This window comes from Erigeron canadensis, chromosome 5, assembly GCF_010389155.1.
Source record: "Erigeron canadensis isolate Cc75 chromosome 5, C_canadensis_v1, whole genome shotgun sequence".
Lineage (NCBI taxonomy): Eukaryota > Viridiplantae > Streptophyta > Magnoliopsida > Asterales > Asteraceae > Erigeron > Erigeron canadensis.
In genome coordinates, this window is record NC_057765.1 from 35,426,879 (window position 1) to 35,449,666 (window position 22,788).

At 32.6% G+C, this 22,788-nt stretch overlaps 2 protein-coding genes across 2 annotated transcripts; both read left to right on the forward strand.

Moving 5' to 3' along the window:
* The first annotated feature begins 5,800 nt into the window (after positions 1 to 5,800).
* On the forward strand, positions 5,801 to 9,976 carry LOC122599520. Its single transcript, XM_043772047.1, has 9 exons — positions 5,801 to 6,022; positions 7,187 to 7,299; positions 7,524 to 7,696; positions 8,178 to 8,271; positions 8,415 to 8,525; positions 8,617 to 8,706; positions 9,135 to 9,220; positions 9,290 to 9,354; positions 9,652 to 9,976. The coding sequence occupies exons 1-9, from the start codon at positions 5,812 to 5,814 to the stop codon at positions 9,759 to 9,761; spliced, it is 1,053 nt and encodes a 350-aa protein (XP_043627982.1). The 5' UTR covers positions 5,801 to 5,811; the 3' UTR covers positions 9,762 to 9,976.
* Positions 9,977 to 16,135: 6,159 nt separating this feature from the next.
* On the forward strand, positions 16,136 to 17,086 carry LOC122601680. The gene is made up of 5 exons (XM_043774421.1): positions 16,136 to 16,218; positions 16,406 to 16,529; positions 16,612 to 16,699; positions 16,788 to 16,902; positions 16,988 to 17,086. The coding sequence occupies exons 2-5, from the start codon at positions 16,457 to 16,459 to the stop codon at positions 17,084 to 17,086; spliced, it is 375 nt and encodes a 124-aa protein (XP_043630356.1). The 5' UTR covers positions 16,136 to 16,218; positions 16,406 to 16,456.
* Positions 17,087 to 22,788: the final 5,702 nt, after the last annotated feature.

Here is a 22,788-nt window from a genome sequence, read left to right on the forward strand (position 1 = left end):
GCATGCTCGTGAGACCGGAGATTGGCTGGGTGGTTTCGTGAGGTCTGGGACCACATCAATGTGTTTGGGAGGATGGGTGGTGTCGGGGGAGTGGATGATCAAACCATCATGTACGAATATATTAAGAGCTCTTCTGGGTGTAACCTCCAAAATTATATGTTGTTACTATAGAATTTTTGTAATAAGCAATGCTATGGTGAGAAATAAATCTTTACTAACAAAGTTTAAAAATCCATGTGTCAAGCAGATATGAATGTATTTCTTTTCCTTTTATTCATGGAAAATATTTTGTTTCACATATCGCATTAGTAGTCAAATATATTTTTTATATGTAAACTTTTTGAAACTATATGTAGAGATATTGAAATGGTCTATCTAGATAAACTACCTTGTCTAAACAAATATTATTATTGTCAATATTATCTATTTATTTATTTTAGTTGAAGGAAATGACTTATTTATGTATTTATTGTTTGAGATAATCGTACTAAAAATTTGATGGTTATCAAAGTAATTGTCAACTAACTACATCAATACCTAGCTAGGTGTTGCTAACAACACCAAAACTATTCCCATAAAAGAAATGTATTTAATTATTATTCCCATAAAAGAAATGTATTTAATTATTAGATAAGGTGTTTGAATAAGAGGTTTTAAAAAATATATATTTTTTTAAGAATCAAACCCACCACACTGGATATGATCAAAAAACATCACCTTTGGTGTATTTAGGGTGGGGGGAGTACCTCGCCATTTCTGTCCGCCCTCTTTGATTTTTCAATAGGTATCTGTCCTCTCCTTAATTGCAGGGAATATCTCGCCACCCTTTCCCGCCCCTTCTCATCCTTTTCTATTTTATTTATTTTTATTCAAATAATAACTTAAACTTTTTATTTAATTAATAACTAATACAATATTAAACTAACACAACACATAAATAAACTAGTATCGATGTTGGGACTACAATCTAAAGTACGAAACTACACTGTGTTAAATGTAAATATGTATGTATATGTGATTTAGGAGTATAGATTTGGATATTTGTTTAGAAAAAAAAACTAATAAGCAATATAAAAGACAAAAAAGAAGAAGAAAAAGAGAGGTTAAGTGGGCCAAACTTTTTTTTTTTAATGGTCAACGGTCATTTTAAGCGGCAACAAAACTGGCACCATGGTCACCAAAACCCTCCCCTCCCTATAGGTACCTGTTGCACGGAATGGTGTTCAAATAGGTACCTATTCCCTCTCCATGGCATTCCGTGCACCCTTATATATCCCATTTCCATTCGCTTTCCAATGGCAATTTTTTATACATCACATATATGATCCATATGTTGAACACAACAGTGGGCAAAGTATCTAGGATACTCAACACATGACTTCCAAGTTCCAACAAGAACTAGCTAACAATGATCATAACTAAATTTACCAAACCAAACCATTATATAAAACAAACATTTAGAAAAAGCTTCCGTTAGTAATAAAGGCATAAAGCCCCATATCATTTTTTAGTTCATCACTACATGATTTACAACCCCTTAATTGTGCCCGAAAGTTGGTATATAATAAGCAGGCTATATAAATTAATGGCTAACCTCGTCATAATTAGAGTTCAAGAATCAACTTACGTTATCGATGCAAACGTAGTACATCAACTACAAAAGTAAACTGTTAGACTACTGTTCTTATCTCGAAAGCTGAATTTGCAAGACGTATTTCCTTGACTAAAGATTATCATCAAACAATCATCCGTGCGGGCATTTTGTATCCAGAGACCAACCAAATGTTCGTCTAGGAATACAGGCGACAAGCAAGAGACCAATGCTTATTTCCAAGAAGCTTCACACGAAGGCTGTTCTCTTTGAAATAAGCCTTTTTACGTTCCATGCTACCTTTAGTAACATCATATGAGTCGCTAAATAGTTCATGTGGTGAAATATGAGCAGATTCATCTTCATTTGTCTGATTAAAAGACACCAAGCCCTCCAAGTAACCTTCCAGATTGATTATGTCTTGTTTATGATTTGCGTGGTTCTCAACGAGCCACACTGGATTAACCATGTGCCTATCACTGCCTCCAAACCTAACAATTTGTTCTTGTATAAAACGGCATCTTTGAAACATGAATCCTCCTGATGGATCATCTGGAAGATTAGAAGTGGCATGGGTCAGTGCAATGATAGCATTGTGCCACACCGAACAACCAAGGGAACTTGTGATCAATCTCAACAGTTGTGAATCAATAGCATCTTGTGCATGTATATTTAACCTATCAACATAGAGCAAGACATCAGGGATGTGTGTTCGGGTGAATCTTTTTATAGACCTTAGAACTCTTGTGTTATAAGATTGCTCAGAAGGTGAACAACTAAGGCCTGGTGTGTCAACGACTCTTAGTTGGATTCCTTCTATATTCGCAACTATCTCTTGTATGGTTCTTGTCCCTGGATTGAATGCATTTGTCAAGGCTTTCTTTTGACCAAAAATAGAATTTATAGTTGCACTTTTACCAACACCAGTCTTTCCGATAACTAATATGGTAAATCGATGGCCAGACTTTTCATTACTGCCTTCTCCATTGACTTCCATGGCCAGCTGCTTTTCATGGGCTAGACTTATGAACTTTGCCTTTATTGGTTGCATTCTCACTTGCGTTTCTTCTTTTCTTTCTCTTAGCTTTTTCTTGGATTCATCCTGATAAGAATCAAACACGACCTCTTGTTCACTTTCATTGATAATTCCAATTTGAGTCCCACCGATTGAATCTGAAAGAACCTGTCCATCAGTTCTTTCCACGATATCAAAGCTCAATTCATTCGATTCTGAATGCTTTACATTAAAACTTTCTATTTTAATCTTATTGATTGAATCTGAAACAGCCTGTGCATCAGTTCCTTTCAATATATTAAAGCTTAACTCATCCAATTCTGAATATTTTACATTAAAACTTGCTATATCTATCTCATTTTTTAAATCTGAAACAACTTGTTCATCTGTTCCTTCCAAAATATCAAAGCTTAGCTCATCCAAATCTGAATGCTTTACATTGATAGTTCTGCTTTCAATCTCATCATATGAACTTGAGACAGCTTGAGCATCTATTCTTTCCAGATCAAAGCTCACTCCATCCAACTCTGAACACTTCATTACCTCATTCAAACACTCATCTTTACATCCCTCATCCAACGTCGACTCAGCAACAGATTTCAAACCGTCGATATCATCATCAAGAGACACACTGTCAACCAGCAACTCATCATCTACTACATTTTCACTTTCACCTCTATTCAAGACCCCAACTTTAGAAACCATAACAACCTTATGCCCAACCCCATCATCCAAATTTCTCCCGGGTTCCAACCACAGACACTCATCAACCGAATCAACGTCACTATCAAAATCACCACTCAAAGGAGCAACAGGCATACTCAACTTACAACCACTACTACTTTCGTCACACGGGTATTTCACAAAAGGCCTAAAGATTTCAACTTTATCACAAATCCTATCTGGGTGTTTCACAAAAGGGCTAAAGATTTCAACTTTATCACAAATCCTATCTGGGTGTTTCACAAAAGGCCTTCTTAATGTAATTTCTTCCAATTTAGAACTTTCTAACACAATTTTTAAACCATCATTTTCTTCTTCAGGAACACTAGTATGTTCATCACCATAGTTACTAATATCAATACTACTACAACTGCTATTAAAACTACTAGTTCTTGAATAAACATTATCATCATTGTTAATGGATAAACAAAAATCAGAATCTGAATCTATAGTAAGGGGAGCTCTAATGGGCATAGAATAAGAACCTGCTAATGAAGTCTCTTGTGTTGAATCTGCTTCCATGACTGTTGCTAACTGAGAGTGAAATTTAAAATAAAAAAAAGAAGTTGGAAACAGGAAAAAAAAATGAAATTGAAAATCTTGGAAAGTGGAGTTTGAAAAACAGTGGATTTTTAGGTTTTTGAAGTTTGGGGTTTAGGGAGAATTTGGTGGTGTTTGCAAAGATTATTATTTTGTCTTGTTTAGATAAGTGGGGATGTTGTGTCTCCTACTTTTGGATGATGTGTCTCATTTTTGGTCCAAAGGATGCACCAATGACGGTTTTTATTTTAATTTTAATTTTATGTGTGATTTGGGAAAATTGTTTAACTTATATGTATACGATTTAATTCATGCATCATTGCAATTGTTTATAGTTTTTTGACTTTTTCTACCTTTAAAGTTCGACGGATTGTAAGAATTGAATGTTCGAATCTGGCTTTCGTGATGATATAATGATACGACGACATTTGACTATTACATTACCTTGATTGTAATTTGACTGTAATACATAAAATCCATATATCTTTCTACATTTGACAAAAAAAGAATGAGAAGCAAACCCGTCTCCAACTATTATTTAAAAAATAAAAGTTTGACAATGTAATTTTAATCTTAAACATCAAAATCTATTAAAACATTCTTAGTACAATCATATTATAAAACAACTTTGGTATATATGTAAAATCTACTTTTTTTTGTTTTATTAAAAAAAAAGTTTTTTATAATCGTATGAAATTATAATCAATTATTCTCATCAAAAAACCAATTCACTTGAATACTTTGGCCATGGTTTTATATAGAAAATGCTAAGGGAGAGTTTTATTCTTATAAGCTTCAATCACTTGGTTAGTTTTCCTTTTGGTCGTGTTTAATGGTTTTCAATTTTCAATTTGTTTGATATCATGGTTCAATCCATTTGATTGTATGTAGTTGATGAACCATTCCTCAAGAAAGACCATCAATGATGACGACTCCCGTCCGAGGCAATAAAAGAATTGGGCGGAAGGTCCCATCCCTGGATACCAGATACATGGCAACAAGGAAAGCGGCTAATTGGCTCCACCTCTGAAGGCGCACCATCTCATGATTTTCGTTTTTGAAATACCGCTTAAAGCATTCTCGATGAAAAAAAAATAAGAGAAAAGGGTTTGGCTTACCATATGCGAATTGAATAAGCTTATTTCATTCATTTCCCTTACCAGCGTAGCATAGATAGGACCTTCTAGGCATGAAATATGGGACTTTGTGTAGTTTTCTCGTCATGACTTTGTGTAGCATGTAAGTCATGGTAACCATCTTCATTTGATAGCCATTTTTAGAGATCCTTTATTCTATTTTTTATTTAAAAAATGAAATAATTGTATAATCGTCATTAACCCCATTCAACCATTTCACATTTAGCGAAAAGAAAAATAAATCATGTTAAACTACAATTAAAAGAATTCACATAAGGTGAGATCTGAACCCTTTACATTCAACTTTATTTTTCATGTCTTTCATCATTACAATATTATTATAACAACCTTACAATATCATAATTCAACCAAAACAATGTTGGATTTGCAAACAAGCCTTTACCTAACCAATTGTAATATAAATCTAGAAATCTTATGTTTTATCTTACAATAAAACCAAAAACAAATAAAAAATATACAATGTTACGAAAATTAAAAAGATATTTTAACCTTATCCTTCTACAATCAAAATTAATTCAACATTATAAATCTCATTTGTTCAAATTATTTCAATGACAAATCTTTTACTTCACATATTGTTACACATTGTTTAGTTTTATATATATATCAAAAAGTTGCACATCAAAAAAAAAATTAATAAAAATCAAGTAATCACTTTCATACTGGTTTATTCTTGAACATCACAAAAAAATAGGTACACACTACAACAAGACAAGTGTCATCATCATCATAATAATATATCCAATTCCTATCCAAAACACACAAATCATCATATGATCAAAATCATGTGTTCATCTATTTGCGTATCTCCGCCTTTTTTCGCCACACTCATTTCTTCTTCTTTTTCAGGCAATTTAAAACCTTCACTCTGTTTCTTTAGAAACAGTAACAGTTCTGTTATACCCAAATCCAAACACACCCTTTCTTTATCTTTATCATTATCTTTATCTTCAATGGCATCTTCCACTTTTCAAGTCCATGCTTCATCCTCTACTGGTATCCCTTTTCATTTTCATTTTTTGTATCCAAATGTTAATGCTTTTGTTGTTGACTTATGGATTTATGATTAGTATAAGTATATATATATATATGTATGTATATATAGGCAATGTTAATTTGGTTAAATTATTGTTTTGCATTGTAATATTGTATCCAATTATGAATATTATATAATTTGTATGCAAATTGGTGATGATGATTATTTTTGCAAGTCCCCCCAAAAGGTGTAGATTGCCAGGAACATAGTTGACAATATGTGAATTCTTGTTGTAATGAGGTTGTGTTTAGTCCAACCTAAATTTGAACCTAGCTATCGACACAAAGAAGCGATTTTGGGAGACACCCATGTTTAAAGTAGCATAATTTAGTTTAGTGTAGTTCAGGGCTTGGTCCTAGAAAGAGTCTGGTGCCCTTGGATATATGCTAATATACCTAGAGGTATATATCAACAGGTGGACCATCCATGACAGGTTGACTTAGAAAAAAGTACACATTGGCGGGTTAAACTTTAGGCATTAAATTTCAAAAAGGCTAAATTTAACGGGAGGTTAAGTCAAACCGAACCCAACACAAATAAGGAAACAAGTCAGTTATGTCAACCTGTTTAGCCCCAACCCCTAGTCTTATGGGAAATTGCTCCTCTTTGTGGGGGGTAAAAAAGGCACTAGTTTTGGACATTTGGGAACAAACTGCACAGAATTGTAATGTATTTAGACATTTTTACCACTACCAGTCAATGCAACATAATTTTTTTTTAACCATACAGTGTAAAAGATAATTTTAATCATTTATGTCAACATATTTACTAGTTCTGGTTGGCATTGAGTTCGTTGTAACAAAATAACAAATTGTATACTTCAATAGGAAATGATAATTATGTTAAGCTGAATGGTGAGAAAAAAGGTATGCTGTGTAGATCAGTAATAATGTGCAAGTATGTTATTTATGCGTGAAATTGGCATCTAGTTGTTGAGTCAAATACACCTATTAACGAGTATGGGATGTGTGCCAATTAACCGTTATAGAGAGATGATAGGGTATCAGACTATTATATATTATTTGTTACTATATTTGCTGAACTTATCTTTTATTATTGATCTTACTTTTCAATTCTGATGATTCTCACTTCCAACATCCTTTATAAACTTGATGATACTGAAGATGCAGCAAGTGAAGAACTAGACAGTTCATCTTCTTCCTATGTTGGAGCAAGTGATTTGCTGATTGTTGGACCAGGTGTTCTTGGTCGCTTAGTTGCAGAAAAATGGCGTGAGGTTAGATAAACAAAATGTTATTTTCTATAACTTTATTATAGATCACGTTTTCTTTGATTTGGCTTTTGTTATTGGACTTTAACGTTAAAGTTGAGGAACTTACAGTTCCTTTTGTTTACTTTACAGCTTAGGTAACTTAAGAATGTAAAAAGTAGCTCATCTTACTCTTGTTCTAAACTTTTTGCTATAGCTATTGCTGAAGGATGCTGCCATTTTGCTTTCAGGAACATCCAGGATGCCAAATTACTGGGGAGACGGTTACAACTGACCACCATGATGAACTTATCAAAATGGGGATTACTCCAACTATAAAGGGAGTTAAGAGGGACCATAAATTCCCTTTCGTGATTTTCTGTGCCCCGCCTTCTAGGAGTTCAGACTATGCTGGTGAAGTCGGGTAATACACATGAACTTCCCCCTTTAATATATTTGCAACATCTTTTAGTTTGGGATGTGTCATATTAGCTATTAGATTTCTTTTACCGGAGAAGTATAAAGTAGCAGTACTTTTTTTTTCCTGTTGCCATTATTTCAAATTATTGATGAGATTGATATAGTCCAAGGTTGTCTGTGTTATGTGCTCAGTGGAGCATCGAAATTGTTTTGTGCCAGAGGGAGTACTTATGCTGTAATCAAGTCGAGTTTCTGATTGTTAAAAGCATTGTGGAAATCTATATAGTAATTAATAAGGCACAAACATTACATCCATCTTCACGCACTTTGTTTCCCAGTACTTCTAAATGGTTGCCACATCTTTTTAATAGTTATAGCTACGTTCCCATTTAATTGACAATTTCTTCCATCCAAGTATTTGAAGATACCCCCAAAGCTTATACATTAACAAAATCCATTATCTGTGTTTGTTTATGAACAAACAGGGCAGCTGCATCACTCTGGAATGGTGAAGGTTCTTTTCTGTTTACTTCAAGTTCAGCACCATACGATCGCTATGACAATGGAGATTGTTATGAGGTGGCACATCTAACATAGTTCTTTCCGCTCCTAGCGGAATCTTTTCTAACCTTGTATTACATAGTTCATAATTTAATATCATCATTTCCGTTTTTCTGCAACATTGTGTTTTAAATGACTTTCACGTTTAATGAGGCATGCAGGACAGTCCTGTTGTACCAGTTGGGAAGAGTCCCAGGACGGATATTCTTTTAAAAGCAGAGAAGAGTGCTTTGGATGCGGGTGGATGTGTTGTTAGGTTGGCAGGACTCTACATATCCTTTGTACCACTTGAATCTTGCTACATTTCATATATCCAAAGTGCATCTACAAATCTCTGTTATTCAGTCTTAACTCTTTAAGCACAAAGTAGATAGAGGAATGCACCTATATTACTTGCGAGTGGGAACTGTTGAAGCCAACCCAGATCACCTTGTCAATCTCATCCATTATGAGGTGCCCTTACTTTTCCTATTAAGTTGACCCAAATTTCTATGTTAAAGTTGTAAACTGGATGGGTTTTGTGAGTTGGGTAAATCATCAAGACGAGTAAAGTTTTGTTATGCAACAGGTGGGATTAGGCTACACTTTCTGTCTGTTAAAATATCAATAATCTTACATACATATAGCTCACTTACACTAATTTGTAGTTTTAAAAGGTTTTACTCATTAAATATACACTTTAGGTGAATCTTACCTATTTTTGTTCTAGCAGCCGCTTTTCATCTGACAGTTTTACATGTTAAGTGATAAACCCAAATGTGACCTTAATATTTAGTTTAGCGATTAAAATTGGCATCTCTATGCTTGTGTGATCTCATTAATGTTCACATTATCTGATATGGAGTGAGTTTTTCTTCATTTTTATTTTTGCATCCCTACAGGATGCTGCCTCTCTTTCAGTTGCAATTCTGAAAAAGAAACTTCGCGGTCGGTTATTTTTGGGCTGCGACAATCATCCTGTATCCAGGTTTGTTCTTATTTTCTTTCCATCTCCATACATGGAATGTATATCATATTAACAATCTTGATTTCACAGACAAGAAGTGATGGACTTGGTTGCTAAGAGTGGGAAGTTTGAGAATACGTTTGTGGGCTTTACAGGTAAAGTAACATAACGAGAGATTTTACTTTCGAAAAAGAGAAACTGATTACATAAGTTTCACGGATTTTATTTGCATACCTCAACAAAGTATATTTACCAATTACTAGGTGTTGTAAATTGTAACCACAAATTTTATGTCCTTGATAGTTGACGACACATGTTAATTCAATTGTCTTTCAGTTTGTTAGTTTAGATTACATAAGACGGGACTGATGTAATTTGTCGGATTATGTAACTGAAATATATAGGAACTATATTTGGGAACATAGAAATTTATGAAGATGATGCTTGTGCAGGCACAGATGGTGTTCTAGGTAAAAAATTGAACAACTCAAGGACACGGGAGGAGATAGGATGGGAGCCAAAATATACAAGCTTTGCTCATTGTCTGGGGGTCGCCAGTTAACATCACACAGTTTTTGTTTATTTTTTCCCTGGGCAATTTACCTGAATGGTTGAATCAACAGGGGGGGGGTGGATATTCTATTTTTTGATTAACGATCACCGATTATGCATACTTTTGTGCAACCAAATTGTGCTAACATCGGGAAGTATGACTCCTTGATAAATATTGTACTTTACATTAACTCAGTATTTACTCATATATGACTTGTTTAGTGATTTGAACTTCTAATAGTGGATATACCTATGACACCTATCTGTCGACTGTTACAAAAAAAATTGTCACGTAAACAAGAAGGTAAGCAGACTGTGAAGGGTCATGAGGATAATAGTCGGTTGACAATGTCCCAATGCAATCATATTGTTGGTTTTTAATATGTTCCTACTGAGAAAAATAAACACAGTATCAATGTGTTTATAAGTTATCTTCCATTTTAGGCAGTGTATTGTCGTGGGGACACTGACAAAGGTTGTAGCAATGACAGGTGGTGACTGGTGGCGGGTTAGCTGATACGCAAGTGGTTTTATTTAGGACAATTATTCATTTTTATTGTAGATAAATTTATTGCGATGGATCTTTATATATAAAGAGGTGCGTGGTAAAAGCGTCCACCAGACATTCTAGAAGAAAAAGCGTCCTCCAACGAAGAGAAAATAATCCGCAGTAGTAAAGGCTATACTGGGGGAAAAAAGACTAAGAATGTACAAACATAAATTTTTTTTATTCGAGAAACGATTAAGCATCTTATCTTTTATGCCTACAAACATTCTCGATCCTGTGAAAATTACACTTGGCTATTATCATTATCTTCGATGGCATCTTCCACTTTTCAAGTCCATGCTTCATCCTCTACTCGTGTCCCTTTTCAATTTCATTGCTTGTATCAAAGTGTTAATGCTTTTATTGTTGACTTACGGATTTACGATTATTAGTATAATTATTTATATATGCAATGTTAAAGTGGTTAAATTATTGTTTTGCATTGTATCCATTTATGAATTTTATTTAATTCTGGTGCCACAGTATGTCATAAATCACATGTATAATGCCTTCTGTCTATGTGATATAACATCCAACAATAATTAATTATAACAATTCTCACATAGTCACATCGCGTCAGGAAATAAATACTTAATCTATACTATTTATATAAACAAACTACTCCAAAAAAATTTAACATTCTACCTTTAAAATCTCTAAATTACCCTTTTAATCTATACTACCATCAAACACTTTATCCCTAAAATTTTAAAAATACCCTTAAAAAACCCTTACGCGTGTCCCTTCCCTTCCCTGAAGTTACTTACATAGTATACCCAAAAAACACACATGCGTTACTGAATTTAATAATCAATCAACATAAAAAACGTTCACTCTAAAACAACAACGACGGTTTGTACTTTCAGTCGGACTAAAAAACACTTTACTTGAATCATACATTCATGTAATAACACGGTACCAATACTTAACCAACGTTTTTTTCCTATGCCCCGCCGCATTGCGCGGGTACAAGGCTAGTATACATATATGAATTTCTTTTAATGATAATTGATAATGTAAATAAAATTAACTTGATGCATTAAAACTTGTATGTTGTAAAATTTAAATGGGTTGTCATTATCATTTTCTATATATATACTAGTTTATCAACCCGGATGTTACCCGGGTATTATTATGATATTATGTTATAGATTTATAAATTTACAAACATTGCTGACTTTAATTAATTGAAAAAAACCGATAAACTAAATGTCGAAACTCAAAAAGATTATATATTTGATTGAACATTTCATGTAAAAAATGAATTAATCGACAATTATTATTAAATTCTCTAATTTACCCTCTTAATTTATTTATTTTTTAAGTTTTGTAAAAACACAATTTTTCTCTAAATATTGATATTTAAGAGCCGAGTAAACCATTTTTGAAGAAAAGCTTGAAAAATAATAAAAACACTAATTTACGGCTCCGTGTTGTGATGTATGGACTGTTCCGGGGTGAAACAACATGAAGAAAATCAAAACTATTACTGTTGGACTGTCCAACTTCAGTGTGAAGATACGTTTTTTATAAAAAGTTGGATTTATATTCGAAATAGAAAATAAAAACACATTAGAATCAAAAATTGGAAGATTTGTAACAATCACGTATTTAAAATTCCGCGTGCCAAGCCTTAACAATTTATTATTTTACGCATTTGAAATTATAAAATACTTGTTTAAAGCATAAAATTTCATGATATAACTATGACATCATAATCTTTTTTCAGAAAAAAGGAATTGACTTATACAAATAGTTATGGTAATGCAACATATGATTATTTTTTTTTTTAAATATATGATATAATCAAAAGTTTGTTGTATTTATAATAGAAAAGAAATATATAGACTATATTAATCAAATGAGAAGTTGTCTTAAGGAAAGAAGGGAGAGAAAATCCTATAAACCAATCAGAACGTAAAATGTGGCCTTTTTTTATAAAAAAAAGCGCGGTGATATTTTTGTAAATAATCTGACTTCAAACCTAAGTTGACTCAACCCCAAACTGACCTCCCAAGCTGACCCAACCCCAGGCTGACCCAACCCCAAGCTGACCCAAACAACAAGCTGACTCAACCTGACCTAAACCTCAAGTTGACCCAACCCAACCCCAAGCTGACTCAACCTGACCCAGACCCCAAGCTGACCCAACCCAGAACTTAAGCTGACATAATCAACATTTGTGTAGATTAATCTACATTTGTGTAGATTATGTCTAAATTGTGTCAAGCTGACCCAACCCCAAGCTGACTCAACCTGACCCAGACCCCAATCTGACCCAACCTGACCAAGACCCCAAACTGACCTAACCCAAGTTGACCCAAGATGACCTAACCAGACCAGACTCCAAGCTGACCCAACCTGAACCAGACGCTAAGCTAATCCAACTCAAGCTGACCCAACCCAAGCTGACCAAGCTGACTGAGAGCCCAAGTTGACCAAGATTCACAAAAGTTTAATTTATTTACAAAATTGCTCCCACACTTTTTTTTTACACATGTCGCGTTCTGATTGACCAATAGGACCTTCTTTCCTTAACACACCTTTTTCGAAAATCCCCACCCTATATATATATATATTTTTATATATATATATAAGACATAAGATAATATGAAAACTAAATATTTGTCGTGAACTATAAGAACTTTTATATATAGAGACAAAATTGTAGCTAATTTAAATAATGAACAATTATCTATATATATCTAAAAGTTCTATCAAGCAAGTGGAAAAATTAACGTATTATTGACGATTTATCGATTAGTACTTAATAGATGTAATTAGGTTCCTTTAGAATATTTAATGTGCAAATATAAATGATTAATATATGAGTTAATAATATAGGATATTAGATGAGTTAATAATAACCAAATACCAGTAAATTAAATATTAAATCATAATGTCTTAAGTAAAATACTAAATAAATGTTTACTTTAGGTTACTGATTGAATCAACTTCCATTCCATCTTCTCATCCCCTAACAGTAGTATACAGACTATACATCCACGCACATTAACACACATATGCATAACACATTCTATATCTGACCGAAGAATTCATCAAACACCAGTCCTTGATGCAACTCGGAGTCTCCTTTGAATGATCACCAGCACACCAGAGGGACACTAATTACATGATGTTTCGAAATCGGATTTTTAATTATGCTTTCATCTTCACCCGAAGTTGCTTCTTTATTCTCCTAATAAACAGGTAAGTCGGATTTTTTTTATTTGTTTTTAAATTTTGCAAATATTCACTGTTGTTCCTAATTTATTTTAATTTAATGTTACATGGTTTTGCTAGAAGGGAAAAGAACTCTCGGTGTGTTTTTAAATCAAAGGCATATCTTGGTGTGTTTGTGGGTGTGTGTAAGGAGAACTTTACAATAATTCAAACAGTTATATGCTACAAATACATCTGATTATATTGTTGATTATGATGATAATATTTTCCATTTTTTATATATTTTTTTTTACAGGATGATTAAAGAATGAAGAATGAAGAAATTGAGGATTTTGACATGAATAACAAGAAGTTTGGGGTTGTCTTTTCTTTTTCTATTTCTAAAGATAAGACTGTTTTTATTCTTCTATTTTTTCTATTAACCAGACTGGTTTATTGGTTGGGAATCTTAGGTCTGTGATATTCGTTTTGAGATATGGGGTATGTTTGTTGATTTTTTTGATTTTTATATACAGTTTCTTCAATCCAAGATTGTAGTTTCAAGTGTAGATGTTGGTAGATGATAGTTTGAATAGTGAAGATAGATAATTGGAGTCATATAGATTTAGGGTTTGTTTGACTATTTTTGAATATTCGTTGATTAAATTGAGTTTTGGAGTTTATTTGTTATGGATCATTTATAATTTATACTAACTAATATTGTTTATATTATTTTGTTTTGTTTTGTAGGTTTTAGACATGGATTAAATTTATGGTGGGATTTGCAGTTACAAATTTGGAATATGATCGAGGTAATCTTTTGTTTTTTAAATAAGGCTTCCAACCCATCGTATTTTTTGTAACTGGAATATGAAGCTTGCAACCCATCGTCATCTCTTGGAATGGGGTCATGATAAAAAATACAAGGTCGCTTCCATTTATATGTCATGCATATTTCTGTGGTTTATTGTCCAATTAACTTTTGATGATGTGGTTTTTCCCCAATTTAGTTGTTTATGATTGAACTTATTTACAATATTCCGGTTTCTATGTTTTTGCGAATGATCAAATGCTTAAATTTATATGATTAGAGACGGTGGTAATAAACATGCAAGGCCAAACCAAAAGTGAACTCACGCTTAACCAAGTGGACACCACAACAAACAAATAGGACATGCAAAAAAGTATTGACCAACATAACCATCCCATTAACACCCATGTGCAGTAGCTGCAAAAACGTCACTACCAAGGCAGATGGGAGTTTGAAACCAATTGTTCCAATCTAGAGCCACAGATGATGCATTTAAAGGTATGTTTCAGTCACATAAATGAGAAAAGTATAAGTGAATAAAACTTAAATTAATCTTTTTTTTTGCTTGATAATCTAATATCTTTCAATGTTTGTTATATGGATGGTCATTTCAAGACACAAAGAGATGCTGACATGCCACAACTCAAAGGCATGTACCATCGACTCCCATCATCTCTTAGGCTTAAATTAATCTTCTTTTTAAAAATAAAAAAAAAACTTTCATAGTGTATAATATCTAAAATTGTTTTCCTTTTTTTAGGTTCTAACCATGCATACGAGGCTGCTAAATAATTGACTCCAAAATGAACCGATGGGAAAGCCTTTCCAAGCACACAGGTTAGTGAAGTTTTTCGATCTTATACAAGGGAGTTGGTCATAAATGGGATAAACGATGATATGATGAAGAAAACTTCAAACATGTTGATCAAGTGTAAACAATCTTGGCAACTGAACAAGTTCCAAAACCAGATAGGATTCTTAATTCATATTCTCTATTAGTTTCGTTCCTTTTTATAAAGTTGTTTAAAAGTAGACATTACTTCACGAGGAAGTTGAGGTACAAACGACCAGGATCTATTACTAATCAAGTATGTTGTAGATGAACCCAAACCACAACCTGTAGCTTCAAATGATGTTTCTGAACCTACATTAAACATCTATGTTGAATTATGTTGTTGCATTATTATATTTCGACAAGATGTGACAATAGAGATGGATCCGTAAGTCATTTGTGTTCCTCTGTGCAGTGGTTGGCAGCTTCAAGTGACATAATGGGGATCATTGGGGGATGATATGCTGAAGAAAAAGGAAGACAACCCGTGTGTCTATGCCCTCATCCTCACTTCGATGAGCGCAAAAAAGTTTCTTGGTAAGTTGTCCCATTATTACATGAATGTATTATACTTTTATGCGAGTTGATTGTAATAACTCTTGATGCCTTATAAATTTATTTAGCTTTATTCAGTATCATTTTACCTGTTCACGCCATCTTGAAGTAAAAGTTTTCTGCATACAATGAGCAATATATTCAAGGTTCATCTTGACGTGGGGGATGAAAGCACATGCACCGTTATGGTTATATTTGACGAACCGACTGAGAAATTGATCAGGAACCAAGTCACTAATAAAACAAGAGCAACGGGTATGCATATAGTTCTTGAAATGAGTGTTGGCATATCTTTATCTAATAATCTGCTTCCGCCTGTTTTGTGAAAAGCTGTTGAGATCAAAGGGCATACCTACTATCGGTTTGGTGAATGCGAGAGCTTACCTATGTTATATTCGATATCTCTCTTGGATCTATGTTTACCCGTAATCTTTGAAAACTATTCATCTACTCTTGCTGGTCAATAATTTCAGGTGCCTTGATGATTCAGACTAAGAGATTTTGGTTGGTCATGGGTCGGAAGGAGATCCAATTAGAGCCGACATTCCAAAGAATGGAAGGTTTATCTCTTCAATCCTGTGTGTCCCAATAACTAAAGTGTATTTTTCGTTAAAAAAAATAGGTTCGTAGGGTGAAAAATTAGTGTTACTTTCAACTTTGGAAAAGATAGGTGTGAATTTTGTTGTTTACATTACTCATATATATTTTACCATCTGGTACGCAATGTAATTATATGTTATATATCAGTGCGGTGGACGGCAGATTCGTGTAACATGGTGGGTTAAACTGGGGGATCAAATGATAAGAAAAGTTACAGAATCCGAGTTCATATTCGGTGATTCTAACTTGTATGACTGCAAAGAAGATATGGGTAAGTTGGTTTCATACACGTGTTTCTGTTTACGTTGCCTACTATACCACTCATAAAGGTTGTATTTCTACATGTTTTGTAGGTGAATTGGAGGTGCCAAGTTCATCATCAACGCAGATAATTGATGGTGATGATGTGCGTGCACTACAAACCTTCAAATCGGCTCTCAGGTTATATGCATACTAATTTAGACATAACATTCCCCGTCATCTATGGATTGCGAATCTTATGTTGTGGGGGTGTTCCTTTGAGTGGCAGGGACCTAAATCAGGTCAATCTAAATACAATTCATAAAGTCCCAACAGTGAACACACTTGCTGAACTTTTAGAGTGGGGACACGATAGGAAACGTAATTTGTTCCCTGATGAAGAGGTTTGGTTTCCGTTATGGCCTTTACAATAACTGTGAGTAATTAAACTTATGATTTGTGACCTTTTCTATGTATTTCCTGGTGTAGATGATTCTGTTCAAAACTACAATTGAGATGGTTGATGTTCGAATAAGGAATGAGTGGTACCTGATCACGTGCACAATGGCCTGTGTAGGAAGGGCCTAACCAGGGATGATAGTGGGTTCTGGTGTGCAGGATGTAACACAGCTCTGACATATCTGCGTATCAAGGCATATTTGTGTTTGGGTATATTTTTCATTATTATTGAAATCATGGTATAGGCTTTTTTGTTATGATGTGTCTTTTAGTCCATTAAAATGATCTTGACCTTGCTTCATGTTGGGTGGAATAAATACCAGGTTTAAGATTGAACTGGATATCAGGGATGAAAGTACATCTACAATTGTTGTTTTATTTGATGAGCCCGGCGAAAGGTTGCTTAGCCGAACATCAAAGTCGTTAATGGATGAAGAGTTGCAGGTATGAGCATCACTTTTTACGCGGTTACCTCACTTACAATAATCTTTAAGATGAAAGTGTACCTTCAACATGCCGATTTTTAATGGTTTTTGTAGAGGATGACCCAGGTGAGGTGATGTTGTTATGCCACCTCTTTTGCTGAATCTGATTTGTAGCAAACATGTGTTTGAGATCAAGGGACGGAACTACTCCAATGTTGAAGAGTGTGAGGCTTTCAATTGTTCCCAAGTTGTCATGCCTGTTCTGGTGAGCAAAACAACTGAATGGTCCAGTCACTCCAAAGCCAGTGAAATAACGTTGGCAACATCATCAATTGTTGTGCAGACGTCTGCAAAGATTGCTACACCAGCAAAGAACACAAGATACATTATAAGTCTGTTACATGAACAATCAAAACTTTTGACATTCGGTGAATTTGATACAGCATGACAAGGTTGTTTCTTCATGTAACGAATGCAATAGCAAAAACAATGGGTTCTATTGGAGAATATTACCTTTTGTATCATAAATATCCAAACACAAACAATTCAGTTATACTTGGACTACCACATTTTTTATAGGTATAACTTGGGTAGAATGTGACATACATGTCATGTATGAAAGAATGGAAAAAAAAAAAACAAAAAGAAAACTAACGGATTGGCCCTTCAAAGAAAATTACTTCAAACTTAGAAGAGAGTTATAATAATAGAACTACAAATTTTTTTTATAAATGAAACTGGTACTTAAATAAGTTAAATTGCCTTTAGTACTAGAATGAGCAAAAACTGATTAACTTCCTATGCTAATAAGTACTTTTGGTCTGTTTGGCTCCTTACCAGGTGTCTATTTAGAGTTATTAGTTGAGAGTTACACTTTTCAACCAATATAACATTCTCTTTGTCGTGTCTAATATACACCCACATAATTAGGATACACCAAAAACATTCGCAAGCAACGGCACTGTAGTAATGCAAGGAGAGAGAACAATAACTTTTGAAAGAAAAAAATTGGATTTTACAACATTAATAACCCGGCTACTTAACTGCTTTTCATGTTCTTAATGAAAGAGAGCTTAACGGTTAGAAGCGGAATGATTGGACAAAGCTGAAGAGATAGCCTTCATAGGTCACTTAATAAAACCACATTTTGGTACAACACAACAAGAAAAAGTTATTAATAGGTCACGACCAACACCACTATGTTCGGCCGACACAAAACACGAACAATCCGACTTTAATGTATGGATCGGTCCTAGGCATTTTGTAAGTTTGACGGTTTGCGTTTTCGTAGTGTCATAAGAAGCGTTCGACCCTTTGACAAGTAATTTTGTTTGACTCTTATGTGCATTATTTTATGGAACTTGGTTTTATAGTCTAATTTGATTTGTTAATGTATAAGGTATTTGTGAACTATGCGTATGTGTACTTTGATTTGAAATAAGTTTGTTAAGGTAATAAGTTCGTTCTTTTAATATACGTCTCCGCATTTGATATTATATTTCAGCTTTTGTCATATCCGTTTACTGGACTTTTTACTCAGCCGTATTCATTTTTCTTTCTTATACGACAGGTTATCAGAAGGGCTTTGAGATCGAGAGAGTGTGTAGATAGAAGTGGACTTAGCACCCCTGGCTTTAGAGTTGTATTTCAAGCTTTAGAAGTATTTATTTTAGTTTATCAAGTTGACTTTAGTTTGATTTTGAATAAGGTTAACGCCTTTTGTCTTTTAGTTCTTTTGATATCATTTTGTATTGTTTAGAAAATTCCAAACTATCATAAGAAAAAACCGCTAAATAAAAGAAACGTACAAAATAACCCGTGAAGCCCGGCCGTGCAACGCACGGGCCTTCACTCTAATTTAAAATGAAAAAGCTTCTTGAATATCTCGTTGGTTACCAGCGTAATGAGGAGTTAAAATTCTTGAAATGAATTACACATTAATTAATATGTGTACGTGATGAATTTTTTTTCCCCTTAAACCATCATTTTCATTTCTTGTTATATTAATCAAATAAGATAAGAAGTAGGAAGGGATTGGAATTATTCAAAACTACATTTAATCCTAAAATAAAACACAAATGTTTCTTTTGATCTTAAAATAAACACATTCACACTGTAACACATGTGTACAATGAAACACACATGATTTTTTATCCCAAAGTAATTAACACATGTGCATACAACTTGTACACGCATACCTCATAAATATGATCGTTTACATGTGTATAATCCAAAGATTTATGGTTTTTAAATCTTTTGAATTTTATAATTCATTTGTTTACAAGTTTAAAATATAATCACATATTGTAGCCCATATATCATTAAAATATATACATTTTTAAATGTTCAAATACAAAATTTTAGACAAATCATATCTAAAATAAAAGGTAAAAAAGAATACTGTTTAATCAATTTTTTCTTTTAAATTCTTTTATAAAAAAAGCGATATGTCTCGTGAATTTTGTCAGGTCAAAAAAATAATTTTCATCAATTAAATTAAAGTTAATAACAAAGTTTTGACAACTTCAAAATTAAGTTCATAATTTTCTCAACTTCCATAACATAAATCTAAATCGTGTGTTTCCTTCTTTTTCTTATATTTCTATTACTAGTGTTTAGGTCCGTCCAATGGACGGGTAATATCAGAATATATTAATTAAAGTTAAATAAAAAAGACTTCAAGTATATTAAATCGATAGCAAATAAAAAAAATCTCTGAAAATAAAACATAAAACGAATCATATAAGGCAAAAGGTTGAAGAAGTGTGTTTATAGTTAAAACGGAAATAAACTAATTGAAAACATATATTCAAAAATAGAGAATTCGTAGCATGAGTTATACAAATTAAGTAAATGACTTATGTTAAGTTCAAATCAACCCCTTTTCTTCAACTTTAGTTAAATAGAAAATTTATAGTTTGTTATATTTAAACTTAAGACAAATACAAACAATAATTTTAGACTATAATTACGAAAACTAAAGAAGAAAACATATGAAAATTAACTCCATATAAATATTGAATCTAGTTAACCCTTTTTTCCTCAAACTTTAGTTAAAAGAAAAAATAAAAAGTTTGTTATATCTAAACTTAAGAAAAATACAAACAACAATTTCAGACTATAATTATGAAAACCAAAGAAAAAAATATAATTTGAAAAATACATATCAATTCATCAACAAAGACCATCTCGAACGTTTTGATTTTTTTTCGGGTTGTTCCATTCTGAAATAGTTCATACATGCATAACACGAAGTCATAGATGATGGTTAACATGTGTTGGCTTAAGATCTTCAAGATGAACTAATGTGGTCTTATTTTTTGTTTTTGAAGAAGAAGTCATGATGAACCTATAATGGATTACAAAATAATAACATAAGAATTTGTTAAATAATTATAATATAATAATAATGATTAAATATATGAACAAAGTATATAATTAAAAAACCTTTTGGTTGTAGGCTTTTTCAATATATGGTCGTAGGTTTTTGTTTTTGTTTAGAATATGTGAGGGTTTTTTCTAGGTTATATACATATATGTGTGTGTGTGTGTATATATATAGATATAAATAAATAAAGATAATAATAATATAATGTCGGCCATTTGTTTATTTATTAAATAAATATTAAAAAAGTGGAGAATTAATAAGGAGAAATGATTATATTCAAAGAGGAAGATTAGGGGTGCCAAATGTACCCCCAACCCTTTTTTTTAATTATATTATAAATAACACTACGCATTTTTTGTAAACTTTAGTTTAAAAAAAAAATTTAGTTTGTTATATCTAAACTTAAGACAAATACAAACAACAAATTTAGACTATAATTATGAAAACTAAAGAAAAATATATAATTTAAAAAATACATATCAATTCATCAACAAAGACCATCTTGAACGTTTTGATTTTCTTCGGGTTATTCCATTCTGAAATAGTTCATACATGCACAACACGGAGTCATTGATGACGGTTAACATGTGTTGGCTTAAAATCTTCAATAGAAACTAATGCGGTCTTATTTTTTATTGTCGAAAAAAGAAGTCAGGATAAACCTATAATGGATTATAAAACAATAACATAAGAATTCGTTAAATAATTATAATATAATAATAATGATTAAATATATGAACAAAATATATAATTATAAAACCTTTTTGTCGTAGGTTTGTTTCAATGGTCGTGGTTTTTGTTTAGATTTAGAATATGTAAATGTTTTTTCTAGGTTATATATATATATATATAATCGGCCATTTGTTTATTTATCAAAATAAATATTAAAAAAGTAGATGATTAATAAGGAGGAAGGATTAGGTTAAATGAGGAGGACTAGGGTCGCGTTTGGTTCACAGAATCTGATGAAATTTGATGGAATTGGAATTGAATTCCATTCCTTAGTGCGTTTGGTTGCACAAAGAAAAGGGAATCTCATTCCATAGGAATGTAAACATTCCATCATTTGATGGAATTTCCATTCTTTGGGGATGGAGGAAGGAATTTCATTCCTTCCATCACTTGAATTTTCAAAAAAAACAAAAACATTCTGTCAAATTCCATTCCTTCAAATTCCAATTCCTTTGAAAGATTCTATTCCTTCCCAAAACGTTCTGTGAACCAAACGCGCCTTAGGGGTGTCAAGTGTACCCCCAACATCCTCTTTTAGTTATATTATAGATGCCCTTTTCACAATTTTATTTGTTTGTAATTAATTTCAATTCAAAATTAGTACATAATCCTATCAAAAGATTCTAACCCTTGATCTAAATGATCAAATGGACAAAAATGGTTCTCGATAATTATTTGGTTCTTATAATATCTTATGAGGTTAGAATTCAAAGTTGTTTTTAACGCATAAATTGGGTAGAATGAGGTGGTACATCATGAAAAGCTACTTATATGCAAACAACTCAACAATTGATATAATAAAGTATATTACAGTATCTATCTATATCTATATCTATCTATATATATAATAAAAAAAAAATCGAAGTTTAGTTTTTGGTTTATTGCATTAAAATTGTTGATTAATATGTTTTATATATATACATATATTTTTATGTTGCCGTTCTAATTAAAAAAGTAAATATATTTTTATGTTACATTTAAAAACCTTATTGCATCCAGGCCGATTGAATGGTCACCGAGTTCGTTAACACGGACCTTTGAAATTCTTACGAGGGATTAAGGAAACCATCTCTTTTAGGTGTGTTATTAGAGAAAAAAAATAAATATTAAATGATGACTCATTAAGTAAAGACTAAGGCTCTATTCTTGAGTTTTATTTGGAGGAGATAAGAAAAGAAAGGGTAAGAAATTTTTAATTTTTGCATTCTCGAGTTTTTGTTTTAAAAGAAAGGGAAAAATAGAGTGTTTTGATTCCAAAACTTTCTTGTCACTTTTGGCAAGATTTA